At 44.2% G+C, this 25,621-nt stretch overlaps 1 protein-coding gene across 4 annotated transcripts in view; it reads right to left on the bottom strand.

The window, feature by feature from the left end:
- Positions 1-226: 226 nt before the first annotated feature.
- The window catches only part of LOC112265093 (probable helicase with zinc finger domain), a 76,414-nt gene continuing 51,019 nt past the window's right edge, over positions 227-25,621 (bottom strand). For 3 of the 4 annotated variants that reach the window (XM_042302255.1, XM_042302263.1, XM_042302256.1), the window contains 10 exons: positions 24,335-24,608; positions 20,704-20,755; positions 19,325-19,512; positions 16,688-16,910; positions 16,474-16,556; positions 15,242-15,743; positions 8,105-8,324; positions 7,340-7,940; positions 5,260-5,551; positions 227-4,704 (listed from right to left, as the gene is read on the bottom strand). In XM_042302255.1, coding sequence (XP_042158189.1) covers positions 4,343-4,704; positions 5,260-5,551; positions 7,340-7,940; positions 8,105-8,324; positions 15,242-15,743; positions 16,474-16,556; positions 16,688-16,910; positions 19,325-19,512; positions 20,704-20,755; positions 24,335-24,608 — 2,797 coding nt within the window. In that variant the 3' untranslated portion in view covers positions 227-4,342. The remainder of the gene's footprint in view (positions 4,705-5,259; positions 5,552-7,339; positions 7,941-8,104; positions 8,325-15,241; positions 15,744-16,473; positions 16,557-16,687; positions 16,911-19,324; positions 19,513-20,703; positions 20,756-24,334; positions 24,609-25,621) is intronic. The other variant, XM_042302264.1, reaches the window with a different exon arrangement.

Raw genomic sequence — 25,621 nt, 5'->3', positions numbered from 1 at the left:
CATGACTTCTGAGTGAGATAACGACAAGTCATAACTTCAACGGCAAACAAGACACCCAGCGACTTAATGAGAGTAAAGTCAGTTGCGTAACCCTTCCTGTTCCTTTTGGGATATTGAGCCACATGGTGTGCACTTCCTTTCCACAGGGAAATCACTCAGCGCAATAAAACTCTACCTCATCCAATCCAACAATTGAAGTATATCTCTGCAATAACAACAAGAGTAACTGATTCAATAAGACACTTTAATAGAGAAACACATTAAAAAAAATAATAATAATAATTAAATAAAACCTTTGAAACAAAGTCGAAATCCTTTATTATGACCACCACCAATTGAATTGAAAAGAGTGAAAGGGAAATATTCATTATGTAGCCCACCTGTGTGGATCCAGTGGAGGGATAACAGTTAACAGGCGTGCCATTGATTTACTGTGGGAGGGGAAGAAATAGAGGAGACTGGAGACAAGATGGATGACAACAGGAGATGGAGGACAGGAGAACAGGAGAACACAGTGCTCTCTACTGGCTGGGCAAAAGGCTGCTCCCACCACAAAAACCACCCGTTCAAGTTAAGGTTGTTTTACGAAAGCAACGTGAGGAACCTTCATAAGCCACTTACACGCAATAATATTTGACTGGGTCTGGGTGGAGGCTAACTGACATTCAAACTTGGTTGTCTACAAACAAAATGAAAAGCTTCAGTCTCGATGCAAAGTCAGTCAGTTCACGAGTCATGACACGGCACAAAATGGAGGTTTTGATAGTGAGTAAGCAATAATAAAAGGCCTGAAAAAGGCCCGGTATGGACACAAGCACAGACCTACTATTACTTACTCCTGGACAAGATTATTAAGAACAATCTCTTACGGTTTGGATTTTACACAAATACAGATCAAATACTGCAGAAATTGTGAGGAATAAGTCTTGCACAATTCAGAGGTTAACCAACAACTAATTTGCGGAAAACCGATTCAAATTTGATATCCACTTCTTTGTAAAGACGTTCAAAGCTTATAATATGTGCCCCGTATGGCTGGGAGCAAGTTTTGCCCAGCAAAATAATTTGGAGGAAAAACAACTCTTACATGAGCATTACATAATTCATTGACATGTTAGTAAAATATCATACTTTTTTGTTCATAATGTCACAAGTCATTGTACAGATCAAATAATATACCAAAATGTTACTTGGTAGGGAGAGAACAAAAACATTTTTTATTGTTGTTGCACAAATCAATAAACTATTTGATAAATCGGGGACATAAACAAGCCATGTCATCTTGGCATGCACAGAATGAATGTACAGTCTTACATGAAAAATAATTGTCGAACCACAAAGCACCGCTGAAATTAAAATATCTTTTAAATGGATTTAGCGGAAAAACTGAACCAAGGACAAATAATTCCTGCAACATTGATTTTAAAAATAAGTATTATACAGTAAAATAACATTTTATATGCCTGCAACAAAAACACTTTGTAAAAGCAGCCAGACACCATCTTATAAAAATGAATTTAAAAAGTTATATTACTATAAGATGCTGTGACTGCCAACACGGTCCATGTCCATTTTTGTGAGTTGATTTTGTGAATTTGCATAATTAAAAAGGGCATACCTCTTCTTTTAAACAGCTTCTACAAAATTGAGGCACTCCCTAAACTTTGTTTGTAAATACCTAGAAAATGCATATTTACAAGTATGTTTTTTGTTGTGATGAACCTAAAATTCACAACCTCTTGAATCTGGACCTTGGAAAATTCAAATAAACTGAAGTCCCCGTAAATGTTTTGAATGATTGTTTCAACTTTGTTTAAGAGATGTTTTTCATTCCAACTAGATTTGCTTCCTGAATAGCTGACAGCATGTTTGACTCTTTAAAAATAAAAATAAATATAAAAAAAACTTCTGATTGACGGGCTCATACATGAATGACTAAATAGTTACATAAAATGTACCAGTTAGAATCCAAGGGTATTTTATTAAAATATACTGAACCATACCATTAATCAATTAAAAATAAATGAATCATGAAAAGTTGAGAAGATGGTTTCCAGTAAATGTGATAACAGTGGCTATTACACAAAAAAATAATCTACCAAGTCAATCAAAATCAGTCACAAATTTGCATTTGATAATCGTCAATAATTGTCATTATCATTTTATCCTACAGGCAATTTATTTTTTGAGTGTGCACACCATTCAAATGTATAAAGATTTGACAGCTTGATGGTTGTTAGCAAATTATTTTACAAAAATGCAAATCGATTTCACTCACAAGATACGTGTCACCCTAAAAACAATATACATCACTGAATGGGAATGCATGTCAGAAAAATCTTACAAACGCCTGAACAATTTTTTAAAAATTTTGTGGTTAAAATAACCCACACTGATTGCATTTATTTGCTAACAATTGAAACATTTTGAGTCGTCAAAATAAAAGCATCATCTTTTTTTCTGTCTAAATTTCCAGGCAAATTGCCAGGGCAAACAGACAGAATGAGTTCTGTCATCTAAGCAACGATCTAATTGGAGCAAGAGGTTGGTAGCTAAAAGTGATGTCCGCTGATTTCAAAGAATACATGGAATATCGGTGAAAAAGACTGGTAATTGCAGTACCAGTACAACTCAGATGATAAGACAGAACCAAATGGTAACTGATAGTGCTGGTCTAAACCAGCCGGTATTCTTTCGGGCCGAAGTCCTACACAAGTCTAGGGTTGCAAATTTCCCCAAATTCCCAGTTTTTATTTTTTAGAAATCCTGGTTGAAGAATTCCAAGTCAGACGATTCCCTAGTTGCTTACTCCCTTGCTGATTCCAGAAAACCTCAAACCCGGGATTTCAGAAATACCAGGGAATGTTGGGGAAAGTTGGTGACAGGATCTTTCTCAAGCCTTTCTAAAATGACCGTAAAGCTCTGAAGTAGGTCAAAGAAAAACAAGGAGATAACTGACGTAGACCCAACATCTCACTCAATGTGAATCAAAATCTTTAAAACTTGGCCGTCATCCCTCTCTATACCTTCAGACTCCCTCAGCAGCCGAGCCTTAGTTATGACCCACGTTTACCCAGCCACTCATTCATACAGTTTGTCTCAAGTTTCTCAACATACTTTCTTATTTTTATCTGCAGTTTTGCTTAACTGATTAGATGTTTGGTCGACATGTGATTGGACATGTAACACTTTGGAATTTAACCCCATCACGCAATATGCCTACTTCAAAGACAGTGGTTAACGGACAAATGGGAAAGCCAATCGAACAACTATCTTTGGGCCTCAGATGAAACGGCAGAGGACGCGTACCATGGTTCTTCCTGAAACTAGTTTTTCCAAGTTGGAATCAGACAACAGTAGACCTCACTTCGATGCGGCTTTGCATGCTTATCATCAATCATCATCTATGCTCTATTTTTATCTATTAAAACGAGAGGGGGCCAGTGAAATAAAGGAATCGACGTGCAACCAACACATTTGTATAAATGTATAATAAAGTAATAGTTTTATTCTGAATCGTGTGTGTTTGCATGTATGTAAAAATCTCATTTACTCCACTAATCTCTTACTGAAGATGATTTTCAGGTGAGAATGTCTAAGGTTAAGGATTAAAAGCAAACCAAATGAAGTCTAAATGTAAATTCTAACATGATACAGGAATTTAGGTACATGTCTGTGGCATACAACTCAGTCATTTATTTTCTCTATATGTACAGATTAGAGGAAAATGCATCTACTTCTATACAATGTTCCATATATTTTATATGAAATTAGTTGACCACTTAGCTTTTTCCCTGTTAACACAACTATGATGAAAATCAAGACATAGAATTCCACTCAAAATTTTTTTTTTAAAAAGGAAAAAAAACACACAAAAACCAAAGTGGCCAACATAACCAACTTCAACAAGGGAAAACAGACAGGCAGCCAAGTGGTCAACCAAATTTTGTGTTTTTAAAATCATTTTAGTTCATTTTTCTACTTTTTTTTTTTTTGCATTACGTACATATATAAGTGTACATAATATAAGCATATATTCATATATACATAATGTATATGTATATATACCAGTAATGCATCCATTATATATACTTATGTTTTACATTTTTTATTTTATTTTTTATGTCAGATATGTGAAACAGAAGAAAGATTTGACTGTTACAAATAAAAGTTTAAAACAAAACAAAAAAGCGGGAAACAAAAACGATGAATAGAAACGATTTGTAAAAGCACTTTGTACCGTTTTTTTTTAGTTTAGCCATTTATCTTTTTTTTTTCTCTTTATATTTTACATGTTTTTTTTCTTTATATTTTTCTAGGGGGTATTTCTCAGGGGTGAAACTCATTTAAAATAGGAATAGTATCCGTTGCTACCATTTGAACTTCCTATGCTCAGCTCTTGGAGAAGGGAAAGTGGGTCGCTGTGCTTTTTGACCTGTTCGGGACGAGCTCTGGGTTTGGGTGGGGCGCGGAGGGCACTGGCGTAGGACATGGTGGGGGGTTTGCCAGGGTTTTGGGGGCCCCCAGAGCCTTGGCCGGGCTCTGGGGCGGCCTGCTGCTGCTGCGGCTTGCTGTTGGGCATGAGAGGGGGGAATTGTCCGAGGTGCTGTAGGGAGTGGGCGGGAGGCTGGGCCGCAGCTACTGCTGCTGCTGCTTCAGCCTTCATCTGCTCCTCTGCTGCCTGCCGCAGGGCCTTGGAAGCTACTGGAGAGGGAGAAGGAGGAAGGAAGAAGGATGAGGTGGAGGGGAAAGACGAGAGGCAGCAGAGCAAGAGGGGAAAGAGTAGGAAGAAGTGAAAGAGGAGAAATTAGGGATGAAGAGATTACGTTCAACTTCCAAAATATACAATACGTTGGGGGTTACTTGTCAATGTCAGGAGAACAAAATGGTCACACTTCGGAAGGAAACTGACACATTTGCTTTTGTCACGCTTGCATTGTTGGAATCATTGACAATGGCAGAAACATGACAGGCATTTCAGCAGGAGGATTCATCAACCTTACAGTGGCCAACAAGCCAACAGCCTTCAAATTGTATTCACTAGGTCAAACCCTAATGACAACCGTCAGAAAGTGAACACCCCGACTGGCTCTCACCTGTCACTGCTAGAGTTATCACTGCCAAGTACAATGAGTGCAGTAGGTTACACTTGATCTGCACTTTACCTCGTTCGGGTACATAGTCAATAGAATGCTGAATAATTAGCATAACAGTTTGATAACGGTTTAAAAAGTCATTTGTGGTGCTTCTGATACATACCTAGGAGGTCCCGGTGTTGAATGAGTGTGCTGGCTCCGTTGCATGGAATGTTCTGGAACGGGCCGGGGCCGCCCCCGTTGCCGGGCCACAGCTCGGGCGGGGGGTAGCCGTAGGGGGCGTGGGGGTGTTGGTGGGGGTGTTGGTGTGTGTGAGGGTGCTCCTGGGGGTCTGGCGGGCAGGGCTGTGGCTGCTGCTGGGCCAAGGCGGCGGCGTTGGCGGGGGATCCCTCGTCTGGGTAGCTGGAGGAGATCCGCCGCTGGTAGAGGGGCCGCCCGGGACCCCTGGGTTCATACTGAGAGAGGGAGAAAGAAAATAACAGAGACAGGTGGGACATAGAAAGGAGGCAAGGAAGGAGAGAGAAAAAAAAGACAATCTAGGTCAATCACAAGGTTCTCATTTCACTTATACAACACATTCACTTTTCTGCCAGAGTGCCCATTACAGTTCCCGTTAGCTGGGAAGATGCAGGGAATCATGAATAAAATCCTGGAAAACTCAAGGGAATACCAATAAGACGTGATAAGAGCCATGTGAGGGGACAGGCTGAGCATTCCGAAGAGCAGTCGAGAAAAAAAAACATTCTGAAATTGGACAGTGGTATGAAAACAGAACAGCCCTGGGACCAGAACACCATTCAAAGGGTGTTGATGACTGTGGTGAGCTGAGCCTCACCCTGTGAGAGACCCTTTCTTCTCTGGAAATGTTGGTCGCATGTTGGTGGCAAAAACATTTTTTACTGAAACGGTCAGATTTTCCAAAAGGACTAACGTCAATCATCAGTTGAATGATGATTCCAGGTTATGGGTGCGGGTGTTAAGAAGCGCGGCTTGGCGGGTCATGTTTCGGGGGACGCATGACTCGACATTCACCTCTCCCAAGCCTGTTGGGGAGTTGCAGCGATGAGACAATATAGTAATTGGATATCAAAAAATTGGAGAGAAAGGGGGTAAAAATATATATTTTTAGATTAGCTATAAAACTGCACATTTTTCTTCCCCATGTGTAGAATTGCTAGAAGTTAGCCGTTTTCCCCCTAAAACATATTTGTTTTAGGTGGAGGGGTGAGACTTGAGGTGGTGTGCCGTCTCTCCAGGTCTGACTAGCCACCCTGCGTTTCCTGCTCAGGCAGGTTTGACTGTGGGCGAATATCCTTTTCAGATCGGATATTGGCACCCAAAAAGAGCAATGTCTTCCAATAACGTTAATTGCCTGTTATAATCTAATAAAGGAAAATGCCACGAGGTCGACTAGGCTGCCACGTTAATCGAACAGGCTAGACAATAACACATACGTAGGGTGGAGAGGGCTGCTTATTCACTCTGTGGTCTGACCCAGCTGGGTAGGACCACATGCCTTAGGCTTGTTCATTAGGGACCCGCAACGGAAAATGTTTTCAAACATTTTGCACTGGGAAATGAAAATTAGTGTTGGACAAGTCCATGTAGTCCCTGCTCGTTTGTCCATTTGGTGCCTAATGAACAACCATGCACACACACACACACACACACACACACACACACACACACACACACACACACACACACACACACACACACACACACACACACACACACAGTAGCTCTCCAGGACAAGGGTTGCCCAAACCCTGGACCACACCTTCACCCACAGAAATCCTTAATGCTATGCCCTAGCATCTCCTGTCCTCAGTCACCTGGCTTTAACTTTCTACTCCGACAAAGTTAGGAAATTAATTTCCCAGCGTTAGGAGAGGTTCTGAGCAATATGCTGTGCTTTAACTGATACATGTCTCCTTTTCTCACAGTCATTTTTAGGTCAGAAAAACTCATTACAGAGAGTGAGAAAGTCACAGCTTCCATTTCCTGTGATGTCATGGTGAGAATTTTTTCTCTCCAAACATTTATGTATTAAAATCCATTTACATGCACCCGTCCGTTCTAAAACGTAGCATTGGAAGTGAGGTGAAAAGACAGTATACTGTAGCACAAAACTGTGACAGACAGGGCATACTAGTAACGGTAACAGACGGGGGCCATACTAGTATAATAGTCACAGCAACTTTATTCTTCACACACACACATGGATGGAGCATGGTCCTTACCTCTTCTACATTGTGAAGGGCGGTGGCACCTGTTGTTCTGGGGGAGAGAGGGTGGTAGGGCTCCTGGCCTGGGCCTTGACCCTGCTGCTGCTGCTGTTGGTGCTGCTGCTGCTGCTGCTGGTGGTGGAGCTGCATGAGGTGGACCTGCTCCTGTCTACTGGGGTGGGCCATGACGGGCAGCCCATAGGGGAAGCCCTGGCCCTGGGCCAGCATGTGGTTCTGGGCCACGCTAGCTCCGCCGTGAGGCCACTGGGCCTCCTGGAGAAGGTACTTGACCTGCGGGGGCGGGGTAGTGGAGTGGCCCAGCTGCTGGGGGTAGGCGTTGGGGTTGTAGAGCTGGTTCCCCGGGTGCTGATGGAGACCCGGGTTATTGAGGAGCTCCAGCTCGTGGCTGGTGGGGTCTCGGCCGGGATAGGGGCCAGGGGGGAAGGGGCCGGTGTGGTTGGAGGTTACAGACGAGGGGGAGGAGGGGTCTCCAGGGGAGCGGGACTGGACCTGACGGTACTGGAGCAGGCGGGACTGGGGAGGGGGCTGCATCTCAACCGGGTCCCTGGGATCAGGCTGATCCTGGGGGGGCATCTCTCTTAGGAGGCCTGGGAACCTACGGAGGACAGAAGACGGATATATACCCTTAATATACAAAGGCAGTCAAGTCGGTAGAAAGAGAGTGTGAGCGGAGAGTGAGAGGAAAAACAGCCCGAGATCGAAAGAGCGCGAGGGAGAGAGAAAGAACAAGACAAAGCCGTTGTCGGCCCTGAAGGTTACCTAGTGAAAGGCGGTCCGCCAGCCTCGTCCTCCATGCCGGCGCTCATTCTCCAGTTGGCCCGTGCCAGCAGCTGAGGGGGGAAGCGGGCTAGGCCGGGCTGGGCCAGATGGGCCAGCTGCTGGGGCAGAGGGAAGGCCACACCGCCCTGGAGGAAGGGCCCGGGCTCACCCCACTGGCCCAGCCGCGCCTGCTGGCTCAGGGCCTCCAGAGTTAGGGAGTCTGTTGTAGGGAAAGAGGGAGCGAGATTGTTAGAGTATGGTTTGATACTGAATCAAAAAACTATTATTTTAGTGTCACATCATATGGTGCAAAAAACATCATTCTATGACACTTGCTGTATTTTGAAAGTTATATATTTTGAAAGTGTAATTTCTGACATGCAAAACATTTAGGGAATGTATCAACAGTGGACTAACAAATACCAAAAGATAATTTGAGTGGTATTTTCTCTCAAGTGTTTGCCTAGGTAGTAGAAGCATCGGAAGACTAGGAGTCATCACCAGATTGCTTTAAACCTAGGCCTGTCCGAGTGTCTTTAGATATGAAAATATCAAAGTTGTAGTGACAAGGGGTTGTTTCTGGACCCGGTCAAAGACTCAAATTAAAAACACGCCATAGCCTACGGTCGCTACCTCACAGCCCAACCAAGGTGTGTGAAACAAAGAGCAAACTGGAACTAAAAGAGTTGTTCAGAGAGAATCATTTCAATAAAAGGTGTTTAATTATTAAATTCATATATGTCGGTATAATTAAACCCAGATGAATGCTGTAGTCTCACGCGTTAGGTTTAATTAACAAAAAAAAAAACACCTTTTATTAAACTTCCCATTTCCTCAGAGAACGGATGATATATTTAGTGAAAGAGTAAGGTTGACAGTGTAATGTTATCCTTTCTGGGTGAAAAAGAACTTGGAAGTTTGCCTAAGGTCGGTACTGAAATCCAGCCACTCGAAGGGAAAATAGTTGTTTTCAGAAAGCCATTTCAAATAAAGAGATTTCAGTCAAACACTATTTTCTCTGGATTAACCATGACTTGAACCATTCAAAGTTCAAAAACGTTGTTTCCCTATAGCTAATTACCTGACCTTTTGTGTAATTATGTGAAAGTGATACCGGCATCAACTTTAAAACAAAAAGCGAGGGGCAAAACTGATTACTGGATCTCCCACAACAACAGGAGGCACTCACCGAAGTGCCCAGAACCATCAGTTTAGTCTAACGTGACCTCAGACTGTTGCATGTCAAAGATACAGACCACACACCCACTACTACTACCACCACCACCACCTCCTCTCAGGGATTCTGAAGAAAAACTAATTGAAGTGTTGACCAAGTATAACCTTATCTGTGTCCCAAGCCATAAAAATACAGACCAGGAAGAGACTGCAGCAAAAGCTATACATGCATACAGTAAATAGATCAACAGGAAATGCACAGAGCAGTGAAATAACTCCAGGTGATCATTCCACTGGACAAGTCATCTCACCAACATCTCATCCCATTTGGAAAAAGGTGCTTCCTTCTTTGTGCGCAGGCCTTTATTTGTCACTGAATGACAAGAAACATTTCTGGACAAGGCATTTATGTCCTTAGACAAACTATAGTGTGATAATCAACAAATTTGATCAAACCAGTGTCTACTTCACAAAAAAAAAACAAGGCTTCCAGTTTGGACTATTTGCAGCATGGATGATTGGTTCTTGAGGTTGGTTGAGTAACACATTCTCTATGAGAAGACTTGACTATTGGGAGTTCATTCAACCTAAATGCCCATACGGCAACCTCCGTGCCACGTGCTGGGATGTATGTGTCCTCAACATCTCCATCATTCTGTAAAACTACCTTGCCATCTGTCTTGAGATAAGAGAAGGGTCTGTCCTGCTGTCTGGCGCTCTGTCTCGATTTGACAACCTCAAGAGCCTTTACATACAGGGGTGTCTGCCCACGATTCTTCCTGAGACCTTCCAAGGGGCTGTCCAGGGTGAAGAAACTCTCTCTGTACTGCAATAAGTGTTACAATTCATCACTTCTATCCAACACCTTTACTGACCTGACTAACCTGGAGGAAGTCTATTAATAATTATAGGCTTTCGAGCCTGGACTTCACATCAGACGAGATAGTAATTAAAATGCTCCGAAACCAAAAAGGGAGCTGTTCTTGAGCTTCCTTACTTCTATCATCTTCAAGAGGCGTTTCTTACATTCCCTAATGCATGTAGTTAAGAAAAAGGAGCATTCAAATGCTTTGAAAACATCTCATCTCGGTCTTTGCCCGCTATTGATGAGGTACAGAAACAGCTTCTGCAGTCTGGTATGAACGGATTAGGTTATTTTCCCATTGGCGAGAAAAGCATTTCCTTTGTGAGATGGTATATTCAAACTCTCAATCACACAACCTGAATTAGATCACTGTAAATTCAGGAACTACACCACATCCAGTCAAAAATTGCTTGGGTATAAAGACAATAATCCTTGTTGGCTTTGGATTTCATGCCAGCATAAACTTGAGCTTGATACATTATCTGAAGAATGTCACCAAGATGAGTTTCCCTTTTTGACAAAGCTGAGCTGGTGTTCTTTGTGACACTCAAAAGGGACCCGTCGCCTGGCTGAAGACACGGTCTATGAAATGGCTCAACACAACAAACATCTCAGGGCAGTTCTGCTGTTTCACACATTTATTTATTTATTTTATTTTACCTTTATTTAACCAGGTAGGCAAGTTGAGAACAAGTTCTCATTTACAATTGCGACCTGGCCAAGATAAAGCAAAGCAGTTTGACAGATACAACGACACAGAGTTACACATGGAGTAAAACAAACATACAGTCAATAATACAGTATAAACAAGTCTATATACAATGTGAGCAAATGAGGTGAGAAGGGAGGTAAAGGCAAAAAAGGCCATGGTGGCAAAGTAAATACAATATAGCAAGTAAAACACTGGAATGGTAGTTTTGCAATGGAAGAATGTGCAAGGTAGAAATAAAAATAATGGGGTGCAAAGGAGCAAAATAAATACATTAATTAAAATTAAATACATTAATTAAAATTAAATACAGTTGGGAAAGAGGTAGTTGTTTGGGCTAAATTATAGGTGGGCTATGTACAGGTGCAGTAATCTGTGAGCTGCTCTGGCAGTTGGTGCTTAAAGCTAGTGAGGGAGATAAGTGTTTCCAGTTTCAGAGATTTTTGTAGTTTGTTCCAGTCATTGGCAGCAGAGAACTGGAAGGAGAGGCGGCCAAAGAAAGAATTGGTTTTGGGGGTGACTTAGAGAGATATACCTGCTGGAGCGTGTGCTACAGGTGGGAGATGCTATGGTGACCAGCGAGCTGAGATAAGGGGGGACTTTACCTAGCAGGGTCTTGTAGATGACATGGAGCCAGTGGGTTTGGCGACGAGTATGAAGCGAGGGCCAGCCAACGAGAGCGTACAGGTCGCAATGGTGGGTAGTATATGGGGCTTTGGTGACAAAACGGATTGCACTGTGATAGACTGCATCCAATTTGTTGAGTAGGGTATTGGAGGCTATTTTGTAAATGACATCGCCAAAGTCAAGGATTGGTAGGATGGTCAGTTTTACAAGGGTATGTTTGGCAGCATGAGTGAAGGATGCTTTGTTGCGAAATAGGAAGCCAATTCTAGATTTAACTTTGGATTGGAGATGTTTGATATGGGTCTGGAAGGAGAGTTTACAGTCTAACCAGACACCTAAGTATTTGTAGTTGTCAACGTATTCTAAGTCAGAGCCGTCCAGAGTAGTGATGTTGGACAGGCGGGTAGGTGCAGGTAGCGATCGGTTGAAGAGCATGCATTTAGTTTTACTTGTATTTAAGAGCAATTGGAGGCCACGGAAGGAGAGTTGTATGGCATTGAGGCTTGCCTGGAGGGTTGTTAACACAGTGTCCAAAGAAGGGCCGGAAGTATACAGAATGGTGTCGTCTGCGTAGAGGTGGATCAGAGACTCACCAGCAGCAAGAGCGACCTCATTGATGTATACAGAGAAGAGAGTCGGTCCAAGAATTGAACCCTGTGGCACCCCCATAGAGACTGCCAGAGGTCCGGACAGCAGACCCTCCGATTTGACACACTGAACTCTATCAGAGAAGTAGTTGGTGAACCAGGCGAGGCAATCATTTGAGAAACCAAGGCTGTCGAGTCTGCCGATGAGGATGTGGTGATTGACAGAGTCGAAAGCCTTGGCCAGATCAATGAATACGGCTGCACAGTAATGTTTCTTATCGATGGCGGTTAAGATATCGTTTAGGACCTTGAGCGTGGCTGAGGTGCACCCATGACCAGCTCTGAAACCAGATTGCATAGTAGAAAAGGTATGGTGAGATTCGAAATGGTCGGTAATCTGTTTGTTGACTTGGCTTTCGAAGACCTTAGAAAGGCACGGTAGGATAGATATAGGTCTGTAGCAGTTTGGGTCAAGAGTGTCCCCCCCCTTTGAAGAGGGGGATGACCGCAGCTGCTTTCCAATCTTTGGGAATCTCAGACGACACGAAAGAGGTTGAACAGGCTAGTAATAGGGGTGGCAACAATTTCGGCAGATAATTTTAGAAAGAAAGGGTCCAGATTGTTTAGCCCGGCTGATTTGTAGGGGTCCAGATTTTGCAGCTCTTTCAGAACATCAGCTGAATGGATTTGGGAGAAGGAGAAATGGGGAAGGCTTGGGCGAGTTGCTGTTGGGGGTGCAGTGCTGTTGACCGGGGTAGGAGTAGCCAGGTGGAAAGCATGGCCAGCCGTAGAAAAATGCTTATTGAAATTCTCAATTATGGTGCATTTATCAGTGGTGACAGTGTTTCCTATCTTCAGTGCAGTGGGCAGCTGGGAGGAGGTGTTCTTATTCTCCATGGACTTTACAGTGTCCCAGAACTTTTTTGAGTTAGTGTTGCAGGAAGCAAATTTCTGCTTGAAAAAGCTAGCCTTGGCTTTTCTAACTGCCTGTGTATAATGGTTTCTAGCTTCCCTGAACAGCTGCATATCACGGGGGCTGTTCGATGCTAATGCAGAACGCCATAGGATGTTTTTGTGTTGGTTAAGGGCAGTCAGGTCTGGGGAGAACCAAGGGCTATATCTGTTCCTGGTTCTAAATTTCTTGAATGGGGCATGTTTATTTAAGATGGTTAGGAAGGCATTTAAAAAAATATCCAGGCATCCTCTACTGACGGGATGAGATCAATATCCTTCCAGGATACCCCGGCCAGGTCGATTAGAAAGGCCTGCTCGCAGAAGTGTTTCAGGGAGCGTTTTACAGTGATGAGTGGAGGTCGTTTGACCGCTGACCCATTACAGATGCAGGCAATGAGGCAGTGATCGCTGAGATCTTGGTTGAAGACAGCAGAGGTGTATTTAGAGGGGAAGTTGGTTAGGATGATATCTATGAGGGTGCCCGTGTTTAAGGCTTTGGGGAGGTACCTGGTAGGTTCATTGATAATTTGTGTGAGATTGAGGGCATCAAGTTTAGATTTAGCAATCAATCAAATCACCACTATTGTCGACTTTACATTTAATGGACATGGTCAATTGAGGTTCCTAGATCTACGTAGTAACAATATTTCACAGATTACCAAGCACGTTTTCTATGGCCTGCGAAGCTTGGAGACCATAACGCTGGAAGATAACCCAGTTGTTCATGTCAAAGCTCATGCATTAATCCACCTTACTTCCCTAAAGAGTATAGATTCAGGAAACCTTCTCCCTCCAACCAGTGAGTCAGAGAATAGTGTGAATCTTCCCTCAGGGGTTGATGCACATGACAATTTTCTCAGTGTGTTACAACCTGTCCATTATCATTGGCAGCGACCCCAAAACCAGGCATGGCCCTTCGACTCCGTGTCCCAACCGTGTCCTTCCAAGACTGCTGGAGGCTATTCTTCCAATCTGTCGTCAGCCTCGCGGCCAAGACAGAGCGCCTCCTGTGTGGATCTCACTTTGCTGCAAAGTACTTCCCTTCCCTGCAGGAGTTTGACTTCCAGTCAAAGCTCTATGCCAAGTTTATGGACATGACTGACCTGAACAGGCTTGTGCAGTTGAGGTATCTGAAGCTGGAAGAACTGGACCTTTACCTGCAGCCAGGGCCATGTTCCACAACCTGACCAGGCTGGAGAGCCTGAACCTTAACGACTGTGGAACCCTAAGCCTAGAGGAGGACCTGAGCAGAAACCTGCACTCCCTCGGGCAGCTGGCTGTGCGAATCGATGAGTTCACCACGATGGTAAGCTTCCCAGAACCCCTGACCAGCCTGAGGTACACGCTATTCGCGGATCCTCACCTGTACTGCAGCTGTGACAATGCATGGCTAATGACCTGGGCCCAGAGACAAAAACAAGTCCAGGTCATCTTGTTTCAGGCCGGAGAAGTGAAGCTGACATGCAAGACTTCTAACGATATCCAGAACTTGGAGGCCAACTGGACCCTGGACCTGGGATTTGTCCTGTTCCTCTGCACCTCCATGGCCCTGCTCCTCTTCATGCTGGTGGTCCTGCTCCATCAGCTGGCCCTCTTCCACATTGTCTGAGGCTGGCTGGAGGAAGGATTGCGGAGGCCCAACCCCAGGTACCGCTATGATGCCTATGTGTCGTATAGCAGAAAATACAAGTCCTGGGGCCTCCCTTCCTATGTCTCTGTCTGCACAGCAGGGACTTACAGCTAGGGAAGGACATTGTGGACAACATCACAGTGAGCCTCTACGCCAGCCACCACTTCCTGAGCAGTAACTGGTGCTCGCTGGAGCTGAGACTGGCCACTCTCCGTATGCTGGTGGAGCACAGGGACTTCCTCATCCTGGTATCCTGGAGGACATCCCACATAAGCAGATGTCTGCCCACCGCCATCTGGCCAGAATGGTCAAGACCAGGACCTACCTGGACTGGCCCCGTCACACAGCCTGCCTTCTGGGACCATCTGTGGACCAAACTGGCCCTTCCTGAACCACAGCCAGACTTACGTAACACACATTTACACCTGTATACCTACCTGTATCACAACAAGAGTATTCAACATTTACAGATTCTTGTTTGCTATTTTGTTGTTATTATCGTTACCTTGCTTTGAATAAACTTCCCGGTTAGAGGGGACAAAAAAAAAAAAGAGCACTCGTAGAATTTGAATTCTATGGTAGAACTCACCCATCCCATCTCCCAGGCCTCCTTCCTGGTTCTCCTCTCCGAAGCTGTTAACTCGGCTGGGCTGCGACAAGGCCGGGTGGTGCCCCACCTGGTGGCCCATCTGGGACCTGATGGAATTCCCAATCTCCTCCGGCCCCTCCTCCTCAGTCTCTGGCACACCCCTGTGGGAGGCCATGGCCCCACCAAAGAAGGAGGGGTTGTGGTTGCCGCTGGCGTAGGCTGGGGATAGCTGGGCCGAGTGATGCTGGTTAGGCTGGCCCATGGCCGGGCCCCCACCTGGGTGCTGGGTCGGTACCCTAAAGGGGAGCCTGGACACGCCGGGGTACTGTGGGGGGAAGGCCCGACCCACGGGATGGGGGGCAAAGGCCGGGTTGGGGGGCGCCAGGTGGTAATTGAGGGGTCTTTGGCTTGAGTTGTCCTTGCGGTGGAGCATGGCATTGGGGAAGCCCAGTCCGTCCGTCTGAGAGTCCAGACCCCGGCCACCGCCCGGATCACACTCTCCCTGGAGCAGTTGAAAACAAAGTGTGAGCAGGGCTACAATCACATTGCTCATTTAGCCATATAGCAATTCTACAGAATAAATTATACTATATTAAGTTATATACGTATTCATTTATACATGTATCAATTCTAAATTGTTCATTAACTATAAATGGGTTGGTTAGCTGACAACTTCAAGAAAACGATGTTTCATTCGGGCAGAAGTCTGTGTATTGTTGTGATTCTGGATGGCCAGAAACAATGACAAGAAACTGCCAGGTGGGGAAATCGCAGGTGGCTCGTTTCAGCCAGTTGTATCTTGTTACCATGTGTTGTTTTGTGTTTTGACTGATGTCACATTTATGCTAATATGGCTAAAATTCGCTAGCTCGCTAAACAACAACTGCAACGACGTATTTGAGAGAAAACAAGTGCTGATTGTGCAAATGTATTTATGTTTTCAAAAACATTGGAGACTAAATATAGTTTACATGTTGTCAACAATCAAGCCAACCCAGTCTGTTTCGCCCCATAGTTGTACACACGTCGGTTTTGTTGCTAAACAACCAACCACTCTAATATTAATACTTATTTCTGTAAATAAGTGAGCAAAACACTCCTCTTTGAAATCATGTATTATTTGAATTATTGCTAAATACAGGCTTTAATGGAGACTAGTAAAAGTCCTTTCTCATTGTGATAAAGCACCAACTAAGCCCACAGCGTGACTACAGAGCGAGTCAACAACATACCTGTTTGTCCTTCATCTCCGAGGTCTTCCTCTCTGGTGTCTGCAGCCGACTCTGCTCAGACTTTGCACACCCATCCATTTTACCTGGGGGGGTTCAAAAATGCAGGCAACTTTTCAGCTACTGTGCTGTGTTTGAGTTACTGTGCTAAGACACCAACTTCACACAGTTTCTAGCAATTTCCACATTAAAGCACTTCAACTTATGTGCTACACACCGTTTCTGACGGAATCAGCCTGAAGCTCCTTGTCGGGACTGGTCTGCTGGCCCATGCCCAAGGGGGAGGGGTGTGTGACTCCGCCGTAGGGGATGGGCGAGCCCCGGTTCTGGGCCTGCAGCAGGTTCAGGTTGTAGGCCATGGCCGCCTGGTGGCTCATGATGCGTGGGTCCATGGCAAAGCGGTTCTGGTAGCCGGGCCACGGCAGCTGGATGGGGACAGACTGGACATCACATCAATACGAGTCAATATAAATCAATCCATGCAATACGCCTAGTCAGAGCAGACAGGCTTGACAGGATGCAGGTCAGCTAATTCCAGTGTTCTATTGAAGTTCATTCTAAAATGTTGACTACAGTGCATTCTCCCTGTTAAATCAATTCAAATATCGGTAGAACCAAATAAGTGCAAGTCTAGGGAACAGATCATTCCTAAAGAGTGATCTTGGTACCTAGGCCAATTTATGCAATGATCCCTCTTTCCCCATGGACATCCTGTTAAAATGCATTAAGACTTTCACAACTGACAAGTAAATACATATGCAGGAGATACTGTGTTGAAGAGTGAACGCAGCTGCCTTGATGCGTCGAGCTGAACTACCATGCTAGATATTTAAGCATATTGAAGATATTTATTGCTATTATAAACTGGTTTATATACCACAACCCCCCAGGAGGTGCCTTATTGCTATTATAAACTGGTTTATATACCACAACCCCCCAGGAGGTGCCTTATTGCTATTATAAACTGGTTTATATACCACAACCCCCCAGGAGGTGCCTTATTGCTATTATAAACTGGTTTATATACCACAACCCCCAGCTATTATAAAGGTGCCTTATTGCTATTATAAACTGGTTTATATACAGGAGGTGCCTTATTGCTATTATAAACTGGTTTATAACCACAACCCCCAGGAGGTGCCTTATTGCTATTATAAACTGGTTTATATACCACAACCATTGCTATTATAAACCCCCAGGAGGTGCCTTATTGCTATTATAAACTGGTTTATATACAACCCCCAGGAGGTGCCTTATTGCTTGCCTTATTGCTATTATAAACTGGTTTATAACCGCCCCCCCAGGAGGTGCCTTATTGCTATTATAAACTGGTTTATATACACCGCTTATTGCTATTATAAACCCCCAGGAGGTGCCTTATTGCTATTGTAAACTGGTTTATATACCACAACCCCCAGGAGGTGCCTTATTGCTATTATAAACTGGTTTCTATACACCGCAACCCCCAGGAGGTGCCTTATTGCTATTATAAACTGGTTTCTATACACCGCAACCCCCAGGAGGTGCCTTATTGCTATTATAAACTGGTTTCTATACCACAACCCCCCCCATGTGCAGATGGTCTATGTGAAAAGCAGTGGCTGATGCAGGTCGGAGGAAACAGACAGTGTGTTAAAATATTCATGTGTTTCAGTGAGGGAGAGCAGTTTGATGTTGGATCGGTCTCTGCCACCTGTCAGACCGGCTGGTGAGTGAAACATATCCCTTTATTGCAGTGGATGCAAATTGATTGACAACAGTGAGCAGAAATACAATGAACATTTAAAAAAAAGGCCATTTTGAACAAAGCACATTCATCCATATCTCTTCCCCCCCCTGCCAAAAAAAAGAGGCATTGGTATGCGAAGGAATGAAGGCTCTCCGATTGTTTGCATGGTGCATATAATAAACTAACTCCTATATAAATGTATTTATCAAAAAGTATGCCAAAAAAAATCCTCCTCAAATATAAAGAAAAGGGCCCTGAAAACAGTAAAACAATCTTCTGCTTCCCAAAATGATGAAACAGAAAAAAGGATGCCATGCATCTAATGAGAACATCATTTTAAACAGTCTTCCCCTCCGTGTGTCGACACTTAGCTATTTGCCGTGGCAAATCATACTCCTGATAAAAATAAAAAAAACTCATTCTATCAGCCCTGTGCCATTATGGTTTAATGGGAAAATAAACAGCCTAGGTTGGGTTAGACGGAGAGTTGACTTTCTTTCCATTACTGAACGAGGAATAACGAGCATGAAATATCACCCCGCGGGCCGAGCTGAAAATGTTCAGACTAACAGAAGTCATTATTCTCAATTAACGTGTTGTTCTCTGTCTTGTTTTCAGACAAGGAGGAGACGGACGGAGACCGAGGGCCCAAACACAAAAAGAACATTTTGCAATCAAGCTTATGGGGATTTTGACACTCTATTAGCAATCGTTACGCGCTGCTGAGTTTTCGTTAACAACTCGCCGTAACACCACAGCCCAACTGACAAGTCTGAATTAAGTGCAGTATTGCATAAGGGGTCCGTGTTTTTTCCTCGACTGATTCATCACGTTACAACCCAAAGAAATCTAGTTTTCTTTGAAACTCAAATAAACAGTGCATTTAGACCAAGAACGAACACCAACTGAAAGACTTGTGTAAGTCAGTGTGTGTGTGCTAGCATGCATAAGAGTGTACGGTACAGTACGCTGTATGCTCTTGCGCACACAGTTAACCCCTTCCAACTCCAACTCAAAGTAATACACTTACAAAAATGCATGAATTCAAACCAAAACCAAAACCCACACATTTGGAGTCTTCCCTCAACAATAAACAACTACAATTCCCAGTAGCAGTATACTTACGGGCAGTGGCATGGACATGACCATGTTTCCTCCGTAGACGGCGGGCACGTAGAGGATGCTGGCACCCGTGTGGGGGTCTATCCTCTGCACGGGACTGGGGGACTTGCCCATGCCGCCAGGTGTGCCCCCTAAGGGCGGCGTGAACGCCCGGATGGGGTTGCCCATCAACACCGCGGGGTTGGGTTGAACTGAAGAGGGTTGGGGGAGGAAGGGAAGAGGAAAAGAAAAGTTCATATCTGCTAACAATGTGCAACTCTTAGAAGTAGTAGGGAATAGTAGAATAAAACATAAAAGTTTATATCTGCTAATGATTTGCTACTCCTATGTGATATTCATTTCAGCAGTGGCTAGTCTTGTTGCTAAGGATTTTATTATCTAGACCAAATCACTGTTTTGGTCTGTGTTATTTGTGCCAATGCAGACCAAGCTCATTTCCCCATGAGATAATAAGTTATTGTATTTTCAAACAATTGGTACTTAAGATGTCTTAACTTAATACTGTATTGTATTATTTTTCACAACAACAATTGCACCATGTTGGTCTTCAAGTGTAGACAGCTCCTGTGAAGATCTAGCTAGAAGGATAATTCCTTGACCCCCAGACAGGGATAAAGAACATTTAACCTCATAGAAACTGCCACAGTAGCTGTGGGCCTAAAGTTCTGCAGTTGATGTCGGGGTGGGTGATGAGGGACAGGATGGTGACGGAGCGCTCAGTTCTGATGCATGATTATGTTGATTATGCTGGCAGTGATTACTGTGATGATGATAGTAATAACATGTACACTGTTATGACGGTACTCTTGGTACGCTTCTCTGTTCTCGTCGCTCCAGCTCTCTGTCTAAAGGGATGGCACAATATTCCGCCTTCCTCCTACTGTCCATCTCTCCCCTGCGTGCCTGGTGCTTTCTCCATACGGGGTGACTCGATTCATGGTGACAGAGCTCCTACACAGCAGGGTACACTGTGCTCTGTGCTACAGCTCTCTAATAGTGAATATTCACATCCCAGTGGAACGTGAACCATTGAGAAGTGAATCCAATCAATGGAAAATAAAGAAATATGGTGTCCTTCCTGTATTATGAATAACAAGTTGTTGTTGTTTTTGGAGAAGAGGGAAACACATTTTGAGTATGTTTGTGGAGAGATGGAAGTTTAAGACTTGGACAGTGCTTCAGCCTTAAACTATATACATAGAGTATGGTGTTCTTGACTTGGCAGTGTTCACCCTTACACTAACAGTGGTAACTGTTTCTGTCTGTGTGCGAGTGGTTTGAATGGGGATTCGTGTGGACTCCAGAAAGAGTATGCCGAAGTGGATACAAATAGACCAGTCAACACTCAGATGATGGAAGGAAGAGAAAAGATGGACACTCACCAAATCCTTCAGGTGGGAAGTGCTCCGTGTGGTTCGCATGTTGACCTTTCCCCTGGAAGAGAATGAGAGAGAGAGGGAGGCACCCTTAGAAAGCGCTGGAGCGAGAGAAGTGGAGGAGTGCAAGGCTCCCTATATGAAACGGTGGGCAGGCGATGGCCCACATATGTCACAATGGCTACATGGTTAACGCTTCCAAAACACTTTAAAATAGCCAAACCTGTTGAATCTAAAAAGGCAATAACACTCTTAGAGGATAATGCATTCACTGCAGCTCTTGTATATAAAGCCACCGTGCGGATTCATGAGGGAGGCAGCTATAGTAGTCTAGGGCCAGGAGTTTTACCTAACGTGACCGGATTAGGGAAAACGCTGATAGAAAGAATAAGCAATTGGTCAACACATTTCAAACATCCTGCATTTGAGTTCTTCGCCTACTTCTTCGCTTTCATGCGGTCAAGTCATGTGGGCAGAAATACTACTGGCCCTAAGATATCAAAACGCCGTAGGTTTCCTATTTTCCCACTCCTCGCTTCCTTATTTAAAATAATTTGACCAATTCTGTGCTCATTGAAAAATGTCCATCCTGCACTGGCGTGTCATTTAATAAACTCTTCAGCTGGAACTGGGTGTTCTTTTGCTGTTATGGTCGCACACAGAAGCGATTCCTTACATTATTACTGTATTAAAAGGCTAGCATACACTACGCACGTTATTCATCAGTTTCTCTGCTAATGAGGACTGACACTAACTGGAGTGAGCAAGCAAACACAATACCCCATTTAGCAGACACTTTTTCCCAACGCAACGTACACAAGCACGCACCAATAAGTCTTAATTATCTCTCTCCATCTCCACTCTCTCTCGCTCGCCATACAGAAGGGAGAGGCAATTCTGTGCCCCCAGGTTCAATTTTCACGCCCTCACATCGTTGGGCCGTATCTATTTTCAAACAACACCGAAGTCTGACATTGATTGTTATGTGACCAACAACATGGAAGTTCTCGATCCAATTGACTTTCGGTGGATTGAAACCTGTTGCATTATTGATGCACGGAGGAATGTACACAATCATCGACTTTAGCGTGTCTTAGCGTAGCCGAGCTGAGGCACGCAGTCCCTCTAGGTGGTGGTGTTAACTGATAACACTTGACATGGTTTCCCTTGGGAGGGATGCGCCTCATGATAGGTTAGATGGCTGGTTTGGGTTCCCTTTATAGGTTTAGACACTCAGGGAATGCTTCTTGTAGTTGAGTTAAACTATTAAAAGTGTGAGTCTTTCACTATTAAATATAACATTGCCTAATTAAATAAAGTCAACGCAGGACAAGCTAGTTAACATGGTTGATGATATTACTAGGTTAGCTAGTGATTACGTGAAGATGGATTGTTTTCTAAAAGATAAGGTTTAATGCTAGCTAGCAACTTACCTTGGCTTCTTGCAGCCACAAGGTCCTTTTGATGCTGCACTCGCGTAGCAGGTGGACAGCCTGCCACGCAGTCGCCTCGTGGATTGCAATGTTATTGGCCATTATCGGCGCCCAAAAAGGCAGATTACCGATTGTTATGAAAACTTGAAAATCGGCCCTAATTAATCGGTCGACCTCTACTCTCAATGTCACTCGTGCCAGTCAGCTCACACAAGATGGCAAACAAACTTTGTCGAAGAGGTCTGGCCACATTTCTCTGCAGCAGTGTCTCTAGAAGATGCTTTTATCAGCAGCCTTTTAACATAAGATAGATTACAGCAAGTCTCTTTTTGGTGAGGGCAGAATGGAAAATATACTGAGTGTCAACTGTAGCAGACGAGAGGTGAAAATCCCTGTAAGGATGTGTTTGTCACATGTGAGTATGTGCGCGCGCCTAGGTGCAAGTTGGCATTTGAGTAAGTGTACTGTGTATACAAGAATGTATGTGTATGTCATACGATATGGCCAAAATACCATTCGTTTGTGAATAATAAAAAAAGTTAATAGTGCACGGCAACAAATTAAGTGGTTTAAATGTTTTTATTTAACCTTTAACTAGGCAAGTCAGTTAAGAACAACTTCTTATTTACAATGACGGCCTAGGAACAGTGGGTTAACTGCCTTGTTCAGTGGCAGAACGACAGATTTTTACCATGTCAGCTCGGGGATTCGACTGTCTGCACGCACGTGTGTGAGATGTGGATATCCACCTCATTAGACGCAGTGGGTGATAGAGGGGCTTGGCAGCTGTGGTGATTTAGTTCACCTTTATGCCAGTAGCGAGGACAGCAGAAAAACAGTTAACATTTTCACAGGGCGAGACACAAAAAAAATAAAAAATAAACACTTTCGAAAAGTAAAACACGGTTTTGCGATAATAATAAAAACTACCTAGAGGACTTAGACAGGAAACTACTGTTGCTGCAACCACAAAAAAACAAACATTTTTTTCCCAAAAGGCCCGCGAGGGAACCAATTACGTTGTATTGAACTGAAGTTAATTTCATTGAAAATAAGATTCATTCCTTGAGCCCTAAAACCACTGACTACGTGAGTGTACTCCTGTACTACTACCACCACCAAGACAAAGACACTGGATAGCCAGAGCCATGCATCCCTCTCATTAGGGCTGTGACAAAGGCATGGAATTTTAGATGAAGGTAATTGATCAGCCAAATGATTGCATTCCCCCCCACCAAAACACTATCTAAATCAAATGAGAGCCTTTTTACAACAGCAGTTGTCACAAACCGCTTACACAGAAACAGAGCCTAAACCCCCAGAGAGCAAGCAATGCAGATGTAGATGCACGGTGGCTAGGGAAAAACTCCCTAGAAAGACAGGAACCTACTGTAGGGAGAAACCTAAAGAGGAACTAGGCTCTGAAGTGGCCAGTCCAATCCTATTTCTGTTAAGACTGACATTTTCTCCTCCGAGCTTGACTCCATGTGCTGCTGCAGGAAGGGGGCGTTGCCTAGGCAAACCAGGACTTGTTTGCTACAACAACTTGATTGTATCAGCAACGAGCAACAAAGTTTTATCATGTTGTAGAGGCCATGTTACAGCAGAAACAGACTCAAATGCACAAATGCCCGTCAGTCCTGTATTCAATCAGATGTTTGTTTGACACAAAATTATAATAAATAAATACAATTTTTATGGTTCGTTTATTTCCATGACGGTCTTCATCCATAACTGTCGGTTACACGGTTATAAGGTAATTGTGACAGCCCTAGCTCTCATCATGATTCACTTAATATACACTTAGTGTACAACACATTAGGAAGACCTTCCCAATATGGAGTTGTACCCCCTTTCGCCCACAGAAGAGCCTCAATTCGTTGGGGCATGGACTCTACAAGGTGTCGTAAGCGTTCCACATGGATGCTGGCCCATGTTGACTCTAATGCTTCCCACAGTCGTGTCAAGTTGGCTGGATGTCCTTTGGGTGGTGGACCATTTATGATACACACGGGAAACTGTTGAGTGTGAAAAACCCAGCAGCGTTGCAGTTCTTGACACAAAAACCTAGTGCAACAAAGACCTCAATTCACAGTACCTCCAGCCTTCAGTATCCTAGTACATATCCACACCCAAGACCCATAGCCCCAAGACCCAAGTGCCCAGCTGCTCTGCCACCCCTCCCCCAGGCTTAACACACTTACCTTTGGGGGAGACTGCTGCGGTTGCTGCTGCTGGGGCTGCTTGATGGCCGTGTGTCCCTGGGGGTGTGGGTGTTGGTGATGGTGTTGGTGATGATGGGGGTGCTGGGCCGGCTGGGGCCGCAGGGCGCGGGGGATGAACTCGGGCGCCAGCGGGTTGAGCACGTAGGTCTTCTTGAGCTCAAGGGCCTCCAGCTGGGCCTTGATCTGCTCAAAGGTGATGCCGTGCAGGCTGGCGTTCTCGTGGCAGATGGAGATGAACTTCTCCCAGAACTTTCTGTGAGAAGGGAGGAGAGGGAGTGATGAGTGGCATGGACATACATGCACTTTATCTAGACTCTCGAACGAGCGGTTGCACACCCGTTCACACGCCAACTTAAGTCATTACTATTTCAAGAAATGCATAGTGCACACACACACACCCCTTCAGTTTGAAGTCACGTAGATCACATCATTACGCTCTTTTTCAAATCAAATCAAATTTTATTTGTCACATACACATGGTTAGCAGATGTTAATGCGAGTGTAGCGAAATGCTTGTGCTTCTAGTTCCGACAATGCAGTAATAACGAGCAAGTAATCTAACTAACAATTCCAAAAAAACTACTGTCATACACAGTGTAAGGGGATAAAGAATATGTACATAAGGATATATGAATGAGTGATGGTACAGAGCAGCATAGGCAAGATACAGTAGATGATATCGAGTACAGTATATACATATGAGATAAGTATGTAAACCAAGTGGCATAGTTAAAGTGGCTAGTGATACATGTATTACATAAGGATGCAGTCGATGATATAGAGTACAGTATCAACGTATGCATATGAGATGAACAATGTAGGGTAAGTAACATTATATAAGGTAGCATTGTTTAAAGTGGCTAGTGATATATTTACATCATTTCCCATCGATTCCCATGATTAAAGTGGCTGGAGTAGAGTCAGTGTCATTGACAGTGTGTTGGCAGTAGCCACTCAATGTTAGTGGTGGCTGTTTAACAGTCTGATGGCCTTGAGATAGAAGCTGTTTTTCAGTCTCTCGGTCCCAGCTTTGATGCACCTGTACTGACCTCGCCTTCTGGATGGCAGCGGGGTGAACAGGCAGTGGCTCGGGTGGTTGATGTCCTTGATGATCTTTATGGCCTTCCTGTAGCATCGGGTGGTGTAGGTGTCCTGGAGGGCAGGTAGTTTGCCCCGGTGATGCGTTGTGCAGACCTCACTACCCTCTGGAGAGCCTTACGGTTGAGGGCGGTGCAGTTGCCATACCAGGCGGTGATACAGCTCGCC

This window comes from Oncorhynchus tshawytscha, linkage group LG02 (assembly GCF_018296145.1).
Source record: "Oncorhynchus tshawytscha isolate Ot180627B linkage group LG02, Otsh_v2.0, whole genome shotgun sequence".
Lineage (NCBI taxonomy): Eukaryota > Metazoa > Chordata > Actinopteri > Salmoniformes > Salmonidae > Oncorhynchus > Oncorhynchus tshawytscha.
The sequence above is the reverse complement of the archived record's forward strand: the minus strand, read 5'-3'. Positions and strand labels throughout refer to the sequence as shown.